This window comes from Telmatherina bonti (genome assembly GCF_933228915.1).
Source record: "Telmatherina bonti genome assembly, chromosome: 3".
Lineage (NCBI taxonomy): Eukaryota > Metazoa > Chordata > Actinopteri > Atheriniformes > Telmatherinidae > Telmatherina > Telmatherina bonti.
The window spans coordinates 21,277,234-21,287,148 of record NC_136621.1 but is presented as its reverse complement, the minus strand read 5'-3'; the positions used below and the strand labels follow the sequence as shown (position 1 = coordinate 21,287,148).

Sequence of the window (9,915 nt, the reverse complement as noted above, 5' to 3'; positions counted from 1 at the left end):
AAAGAAAAGTGATCATAAGGCCTATTTGTACAGCACATTTAATGTACCAGACCATTCAAAGTGTTTTACATAAGACATTAAAAGCAATACGCGCTTATTAAATGTGACTGTAAAATAGAAGTCATTTTGCAATGTCAATAAATTATTTTACTGGCTAACTAAAAGAAAAAAAAAAAAAAAAATCAAACCCTTTAGCTTCACTTTTAATCTTTCATTCTCTTCCACCATGGTCTTCATCTTGTTGACAAATTCATTGTTTCTGTTTTCCAGAATATTTTTGTCTCGGGTCAAGGCATTGAAGCTCTCGTATGTGAAGCAGAAGATTGGGTACCTGTCAATCAAAAGGACACGCCCCTACATTTACCGAATTTTGAGATTAAATTACTGTTAAATCGGCGAGTCAGAAAAAAATTCACTCCCCTCCAAAGTTGTCATGAAGGTAAACCCCAGCTGGCTTTTGCCTGTCGCCCAAAGCCAGCTGGGATAGGCTCCAGCTTCCCCGTAAACCTGAACCATTAAACCGAAAATGGATTTTTGTACCATGCTGTAAACATGTTTATTTCTGTTGTGAAGTGGGCCTTTTTAACATGAGAGTCTATGGGGATTCGCTCTGTTTTGGAGCCAGCCCGTAGCGGATGAGGGCAGAACTGCAATTTCATGCACTTCCGCATAGGCTTCACTTTTAACCGCCGGAGGCTCTGTCCATCTTTCATATATGGTCTATGGCTTCAACCTGTTATTTCACTGAGCACTCTTAAGTGTAATTTGACACCCCCGGTTTATATGGCCTTCACGTGTTGTAAGTAAGCGGTGCTGTTGCTACCAGTAGATGAAGCCAGAAACCCCCAAATTGCTAAATTTCTCTGATCTTGGTTTAAGCTCTGTATAAGGCTGGATTCTGCGACCCTAACCACACCCATTTGACATCCAACTCCACCCAATATCCAGCCCCGCCCCATCCTCCATGCTGCAGCCAGGGGTTATTGGATTCTGCAGCTTTGTTTATTTGAATAAGCTAATGCATTTCCAGCTGGATATTTTCATTCTTTATCATTTATTATGTATCCTTATACACATGTACAATATTAGTAATGTTATTTGGACTCTCGTTTCTTTATAGACCACGCACACACATCTACATTATGACCTCATCTGTGTTTATTTGGAAACATCTGCAATAAAATGTGTTTGGGAACTATCTTTCTGTGCCCCTCTCTCCGACCAGAGATCTGTGGAAAGAGACTATCAACCCAGCAATATCCCTCCAGAGTGTTCCACTCTCACAATTAAACTGTCTGTACTCTGTGGTTTTGGATTTTGAGTTATTTTGAAATGTGCAGTTTTTTTGTCATTTCTACTTTCTTTTGAGTATGTATGTTTTAATCTGTTCACATTTGTCACAATATGATCTCATCCTGATTCTTAATCCATAATTAGCTCTATTACTCTTCGGCAGCATATTTATTTCTCTCTTTTGGACAATGCTTTCTGTATATTGTTATTTTTTATGTGACTTTGAAGTAGTTTAAGCAGGTTCAGAACATGGATGTACAGATGAATGAATATTTCAGTTCTCACTGGTCTGCTTGTTTGAGTCAGCATTTGAATCCTCACAATAGTATAAGCTGTTAGAGCAGCAAGAGGGGGTATTCCAGATAGGCTGTGATTAACAAACACTGTGATAAAGCCTACGCTCAAGTTGCTAAATCCTCTGACGTCTTAACCCACTCTGTTTGTTCCAAAACCCTGACTATGAATTAGCTATCATGGTCAACCTTTGAAAGGTATCATCAACTGTGCCACAAAATTATGAGACTAAATAATAATAATAATAATAATAATAATAATAATAGTCATCATCATCATCATCATCATCATTATTATTAGTAGAGAACTTTGCTGATTAGTTGTGGGACAGAATATCTGCCTAAAGGTGCAGAAGTCTTATTGAAAGTTACAGAAAATACCTGATTGCAATGATTGCTATCTATCTATCTATCTATCTATCTATCTATCTATCTATCTATCTATCTATCTATCTATCTATCTATCTATCTATCTATCTATCTATCTATCTATCTATCTATCTATCTATCTATCTATCTATCTATCTATCTATCTATCTATCTATCTATCTATCTTGCAAAAATACTTCTCCAAAGAGGGGGAGAGGTAGGGGACTATTTAAAAAAAGCACAGAGAATAGCAACATTTTTTTTTTCTCTTTCCTCTTTTGTAAGTGTCAGAAAGAGGAAGAGACAGCATGTGCCCTTTTGTCATGAAAAAGAACAGTGCAAAAGTAGAAGTGGATTTTATAGCAGAATTGCTCACAGTTAGATTCCTTGACCACCAGACCAAGTCAGAGGTTAACATGGCAAGAATTGCCCACAGACAACAATCTGAAATCTCCATGGATTATGTAAATCTACCTGATCCATCTGCTGGCAATCATGCAAACATACACAATCAATTGTATCTTGCTGCACCAGGTAAGATTTGACAAAAAAAAAAAAATCAATAATTATATTGACAGTTTCATTTGACAGTCCTGAGTTATCAGGATAAAATTGCTGTATAGAGTTAACAGAAGCTTTCCATTTTTTTACGACAGGTTTTGTTGAGAGAAAGTATATATCTGTGTAAATCTGCTTTACACTAACTCCATATGAGTTTCTTTTCTTCTTTCAGGGACAAACCTGTACAAAATGATTGCTGTAAGCTTTGGATTTCTCTGTATCCTACAAGTCGCTCTCAATGTTACTCTGCGGCTTGCTTTCCGTGAGTTTTTGTTGTTTCTCTTCTTTGTTTTTAGCCTCATACTTAATTAAATTGCATCGTTGTTACAGATAATGGCTGGATTTTTAAGTGTGTAGATCAGGTCACTTAAAGTTTTCATCAAATTTTAGAGATTTCTTTAGGAAAATGTTTAATAGTTGTTTATTGTTTTGTAATGTATGATTTACTGACATAAATTAAAGGATATTAAGAATCACAAACTGTTATGAAAACCTAAAGATGACATAGAAAAGGCTGAGACTTTCCAGATCTCCAATTTTTATTCTTGAAATAGTAAAAACATTCTATTGGGTGAAATTAAATCTGGTCCTACAAGAGCAGCAATAATCCTGCAGGTTTTCCATGTATCTATGCTCCTACACACCTGACTGAAATCAACGAGTCTTTATGCAAAACTTGACAAGGCTATTGGATCGATTTAATTTCATTCATGTGTGCTGAAACAGGAATGCACTGAAAACTTGCTGGATTGTGCCTGTCATAGAACCAGATTAACCTGTTCTAAATTATTTTATATTTTAATAGACACGTAAATGTTCAAGGACTTGTTCTCTATATCTTTTCCAGCATTGCCAAACCACCCTTGAGCATGACACTGAATGACACTGAACCATAAATTATATGTGAAAAGGGGAAAAAAAAATCCCATTGAGATCAGGGCAACCTGGTCAATAGTTTAGTAGCAAATGTCTTAAAATACAAATTTGAATTCCATCCATCCATCCATCCATCCAGCCATCCATCCTCTAAACAGCTTAGTCCAATTAATGAGGTGTGTTTTTTTGTTGCATCTTTATCCTTCCCCCTTTAGGTGAAGTGTAGGGATACTTCTTTTTTGTTCAACACCCACCCATCCTTCCTCGTGTCATCTTTTCCTCATTTATAAGGCAGCACCGGTTAAAAAACTGGCTGCAGGGCTTAAGTATCAGTTCGTTCTGTAAACTTGTCAAATATAAATATCTGTATGTCTCACCTTGGACGAGCTGACTTGAACCTTGAATTTACCCTCGGGGATAAATAAAGTATCTCTGATTTGATTTGATTTAATTAATGGTCATGGGAAGCTGGAGCCTATCTCAGCAATCATTGGGTAAGAGGCAGGGTACACCCTGGACACTGGACAGTTTTATTTAAATTACAAAGACCTTAAATAACAGCTAATACATAAGTTAATTTATACAACTGACAGGCTTTAAATTGTGATGGATGAAATCATTAGTTACAAGATTATAATGGAGATCAAAACATTTAAAAATGGGAATTCAAGCAGGCCCAATTCACTTCAGCATAGAGCTGTGCCGAAGCTAAAGTTGATCACAACCACAATAAAACCTGAAAGTTGAATGGTAAACTTAACTTGAAGAATGAAGGAATTTGGTACTAAACATCTCCATAATCTAACAGCGATAGGAAGGTAGCCCAGACAAGGCACTTTGATGCTATAAGGGAGAAGCATGCTTTGTTGCAATAATAGAATCCAAGCTTCACTCTTGTTTGCAAACCAAATTATTGATGTAAGCTTTTAATTAAAATTTATGATTATGATTTATGATCAATTTGGAGACCTACATACTTTTAATTAGGAACTAACTGCATTGATTTATCTTGCATGGTTATTATCAGCTGAATTATCTTTTGTATTTTCCATTTATGATGAAATGCTATGAATTTGGTTGTATCTGCATTTACAATCTATTTAATGGCATCTAGTTGAGATTTAACAGTATTTAAAGGAGACTGTGAAAACGCTAAAGCCTGGAAAATTAAGGAACAGCATCAGTAAATCAGTCATCAGCATAAAAGTTGTAAATGACATTCAACAGGTTATCACAGAGATTGTTAATATACATAGAATATATATAAAAAAAAAGGACCTCAGACAGGGCTCTGTGGCAGTCCTTTAAAGATTGTAAGGACAGAATAGGAACCAGCCAACTTGACACTGTGTTCTGTTTGTCAAATGATTTATATACCAATTGGTTGCTTGATTTAAGATGCAAATCTGCAGCTATGTGATTATATATTGAGGTGTGAATTTCACTTCAGGCTAAAAGTCAATAACAACCCTTAATTGCAATGGAGGGATCTCTAGAAAATTCAAGAGCGACAGTGAGAAGTTGAAATTGCGTCATGAGTTTAATTCCGAAGCTTTTCTAGAATGATCACAACAAAATAAATCTATCCTTTTTCTGTGCCAACTCTGTTCAGCCAAGTCTCAGGCAGAACCAAGATATCTACATATTTGATTGAACCCAGATTTGAATTAAGTCTAATTTAGGTATCAAGCAAAGGGCATTTATGTGAATTACACCCAGACCAGCTCTGGATGTAAAATCTTCAGGGTACCAGTTAGATTTAGTGGTGGGAATGTGAAGGAAATTTAAGTGACTTTCCCTTTTGTTAACAAAATATTTCACACCAATATGTGTTTCTGCTCTCACAGACAGTCCAGGCTTCTGCAAAAATGGGACGGAGGATTTAAATGATCTCAGAAAATTAGCTGGTAAGTCAGAGAATGGCAAAACTCATAATGTGGCAGATTATCAAATGCTTGTACCACATAAAAAGTATTAGATGAATAATAGAAAATAAATCATCATATGATAAGCTACAATAGTAAATAAAATGTGCAATTATAGTAATAAGGCTAAACCATCACCTTTTTCTCTCTTCATGTGTTTCTTTACCTGCTTTTCACTTGGATGCTTCTGATATTCTTGATCATAACCAAAAATCATATAAAAAGTATTATTGTCTTATGGTTAAAGTAATTATATATATGAAAAAATATATCATAACAAATATAAATTTACATCTGAGCTTTTATTTATAGCAAGGAGGTATTTTATGTGTCTTTTTTTGTCATCCCAAAACAGATGAGTATTTTCACCAAGAATGGGTTTATTACCATCATAGTTTTTATTATATTTCATTAATCAAGAAATCCTGGGAGGACAGCAGAGAGGACTGTCTGCAAAGAGGTGCAGACTTGATAATTATTGATAGCAAAGTAGAACAGGTATGTATTTGTTTTGTATGAATATATAAATCTATATTCAGAAAAGTAGTGCAAATTATGACAGCAAGATCAGTTTAATTTAAATCAGTTACTGATTTTCTGTGGAAGGATTTCACAAGACAGTTTCACAAGCTCACCTGGATTGGCCTAGCTGACAGCACGAAGAAAGGGAACTGGAAATGGGTGGATGGTACTCCGCTCACCAAAAGGTTTATACATTGTTTATGGTGTAAAAATAAACATAACCCTGAAACCAAAGGCATTTAAAACCTATAGGCTTTTATACCAGATACATTAAAGTGTTAAATTCGAAGTCATAGGGCTGGCCTGCACTTAAGCTGTACTCTAAATATGTATCAGAATGTATTATTTTGTCAAATGATTCTATTGTCATTTTTATTGTTAATCCAGTTTGTCTTCTTTTCTTTGGTTTCAGCTACTGGGGCCCAGGGGAGCCCAATGGGTATGAAGGCAGAAATGAATCCTGTGTAGAGATCAGGTTCCATGAGAGAGAAAACAGCTGGAATGACATACCATGTGAAGATCAAAACTTTTGGATCTGTGAGAAAAATGTCTGTCTTTAATTAAATGTTTAAAGTCTTGTAAAGCTGTAATCTACATGTTCAGTCTGAATACAAAAATCACAATTCAGAATTTATAATATGTGTGATATAGTTTTACTATCATGTTTTGGTTTTGTTTCTTGTTGCATTTATCACTGATGTGTGAAAGCTCTGGTCGTGATGTTAGAGTTAGAGAAAATCCATTAAATGTTTAAAACCCATAAAAATAAATATATAAATTTTAAATGTTTTATGGCAAAGGATTTAGGTATTTAGGGTGAGCAAAATCTGATCCTACCTATAAGTAAAGTTGTCATTGGGACAGTAGTTTTAAACTGGCCAACATTGCCATCTAGCTGTGAATTTGAAAATTGTATGTATCTTGTGTGTAATCTATCTTTCCTGGATGCCTGAATGAGCAGATCTCAGACAGTTAACTCAAATTGTAAAGGAATCATATGAGGAAGAGCTGATTGAATCCATTGATTCCACTTTTTTTTATTTTTTTTATTTTTTTTTTTTACATTTGCTTATTTAAGAAAATTTCACCAGAGACAAAAAATAAACAGTTACACTGCTGCAGGTCATGATAGTTGGACTGAATATCTCATTCCCTTGCTTACATCTTCACATTGTAAACTATGTAAGCAATAGTTTAACAGTTTTTCAATGTTTTAGTATGGTAATCAAAATTATGTAATTTGATCCACAGTTGTTTTCAATTTTAAAAGTAATATTGACATCTTTTGCATTCTTTTTCCTGAACAATAAGAGTTCCTTTATAATAATGACTAATTTATCCACCAAATGTTCTTCTGTTGAATATTGTGGATTATAATTCTATTAAAGTACTTGTTTGAGCTTTGTGGTCTTTGGCTTTGGTTATAAACTCAATTACTTCACTCAATCAATCCACCAAAGGTCTCCAGTGTCCCACATTTTTCCTGTCCCCATCTTGCCACCACCCACAGCTGACTGTCATTCTTGAGTCACCACACCAGCAATCGACCTATCACTTTTATTGGGGATAAACCTCCACTTTTCCTTCCTTCGGGTCCTCTTTTTTTTTTCCAGTTACCAATCCTAAAAACTCTCTGTTATACGATGTTCCCAAAGTCGTTGCCTGTCTACTAGTGTGTCACTCATACTTGTGCTCAAAAAAGTCTTCTAGCTTACTTGCAACTCATCATGTTTGTTTGGTTTTTGTTTGGGTTTTTTGTTTTGTCTATTTTGTTTTGTTTTTTTCTCTGTGTTCTTAAGAAAGTCTGGAAACCTGAGGAATGTTCCATGAAGCAGCATTATGGGAAAGCCTGGTTTATCTGGATGAGTCTGGCTCAGTTAAGAAAGAGTTCCACTGCATCAGCCTGGCTTATTTGAATGCCTGATGAGTAACCATCCATCCATTATCCTAACAGCTTAGTCCGATTAAGGGACACTGGGAAGCTGGAGCCTATCCCAGCAGTCTTTGGGCGAAAGGCAGGGTACACCCAGGAGAGCTCGCCAGTCCATCACAGGGCCCTGATGAGTAACCATGGTAACTTATGCACAAGAACTAGCCAGCTTGTGGGCAAGCTAATGTTCGAGTTTAGCTTAGCTGTGTCTTAAAGAAGGTCTGCTGGGCTGAAACAGACTCTGTTATAAAAAATAAAATAATAAAATTAAACAAAGAAAAAAAAAAATCAATAAACCAGTCAGTGCCAGTGCAAAGAAACACAGCGATCATGTACATACTGTACATGAAATTAAAGGAAAAAGAACATGGTATTCATAAAACTAATTAATACCCTTTTTATCCCGTTCCAAAATTCCACAAACACATGACCTACACTGCCTCTGGTCGGCTAACAGTAAAACTGAGATCAACTGAATCCTGTCCATGCTGGTCTGATTTGTAAAGTGTTCAACAGACAAAGAGATAGATAGAGCAAGACAGAGAAAGAGAAAACTTATTTTGAGAGATAGAAAGATATAGAGACAGAGTTTTTGAACAAACACGTCTTCAAAGGCTTCATACCATTCTGAAATATGTTGTTGGACTTTATTTTCACCTGCTGGCAGGTGCACTTTTACCTGTTAAGATTGCTTCTGTTAAGACGTAAGTGAAGAATTAATGTAGGTCTCACACACACACCATAATATATTCACAATATATGACGACGTGAGTGGATTATTGGGTTATTAATAAACTGAGCAGGGCCAGAATAGATTTCACATAGAGACAATTCACTTAACAACTTACTTTATTAAATCAGAGCGGTGTTACCTTTCTTGGTGATGAAACTTAAATTCCCCAGACAGCTCCAACATTTTTTGTTCTGGTGTATAACTTACTCTTTTTCTCCCGTCTTTTATGTATGTATGTATGTATGTATGTATGTTTGTTTGTTTGTTTGTTTGTTTGTTTGTTTGTTTGTACAATTCAATCATCAGGACTTGCTACGTTCCTCAGGAACTCACACATAGCCAGGCTTTATAATCCTCGCTTGAATTAGCCTTGAGTAGATGCAGCTGAAATGTGTTAGTGGAGCAAATTGGGCCTTAATTCAGAGATGTTAGCTCAAGCAAGGCTTTCTTGATACAGCCTGGCTTTATGTAGCTATGGAAGTAACTCAGGAAGGAGCTTATTGTAATCTGGGATAGGCTTCAGCCACATTGCTTTAAGAGCTTATAAACCTATATGATAAAGTTTGATGGGGTCAAGGTCAAAATCCATGGTTTTTATTTCAGTGTATTTATTGCATGCCATTGTTTTATCCTATATTGCAGCACTACTAACCCCCCTGGAAGCCCAGTAACAAGGTTAATAAGCAGGAACACCTGTCATTGTCCTGCAGTATATAAAAGGAGCTACAGGTGTGACTGAGGGTGGAAAAAAATAAATAAATAAAATAAAAAAAGAAGAAGCAGGAAGACACACTGACAGATGGCTGTGGAAATGGAAGAGGAAGAAGCTAGAAGCAGAAGGGACTGCTGGAAAAGGAGCAGATGGAGAGGACTACTGAGGAAAGAGCAGTCCTGGATGAGATGTATCACAAGCTTGGCGGTGTGATGGCGGGATCTGGATCCTGTGGTACAACTACTCACTCCTGGGCCTCTGGATGTTCCTGGCCCAGGAGCAAGCATGAGTGTGATGGCCAAGTTAAGGATCCAAAGGGAGAGGCTGACTGCAGGGCCAGGCAAGAGGGTTTCCCTCCTGGGATTGTGGATTGCCGTTGATCCTCTTCTCTGCAGTTGAGCTGGGATCATGGTGCCGCAGGACAAGTGGACTGGACATGAGTCACTGCAGAGGAGAGGACCACCCCAAGTCATAGCCGTAGACATTTTGAACAACTGGTTGGAGGAGTCAGACTGTCTGCCAGAATCAATATGCAATCTGACACAGAACTCACATGAATGAGGGCTCAAAGAGATGTTTGCTGTTTGCAAACAAAAATTCAAGTAAAAATAAAATTCTTGTACCCTGAGCACCCGAAGAGTTGTAGAAACACATGGTTGTCTTTTTTTTTTTCTTTTTTTTTTACCCTAATATGAACAGGC

At 36.4% G+C, this 9,915-nt stretch overlaps 1 protein-coding gene across 1 annotated transcript; it reads left to right on the top strand.

The window, feature by feature from the left end:
- Positions 1–2,364: 2,364 nt before the first annotated feature.
- On the top strand, positions 2,365–7,669 carry LOC306773260 (CD209 antigen-like protein A; the record flags this gene model as incomplete). Its single annotated transcript, XM_079263025.1, has 7 exons — positions 2,365–2,489; positions 2,689–2,778; positions 5,240–5,299; positions 5,673–5,815; positions 5,924–6,024; positions 6,252–6,278; positions 7,639–7,669. Exons 1-7 carry the CDS (start codon positions 2,372–2,374, stop codon positions 7,667–7,669), a joined length of 570 nt encoding a protein of 189 aa, XP_079119151.1. The 5' UTR covers positions 2,365–2,371.
- Between the last annotated feature and the right edge of the window lie 2,246 nt (positions 7,670–9,915).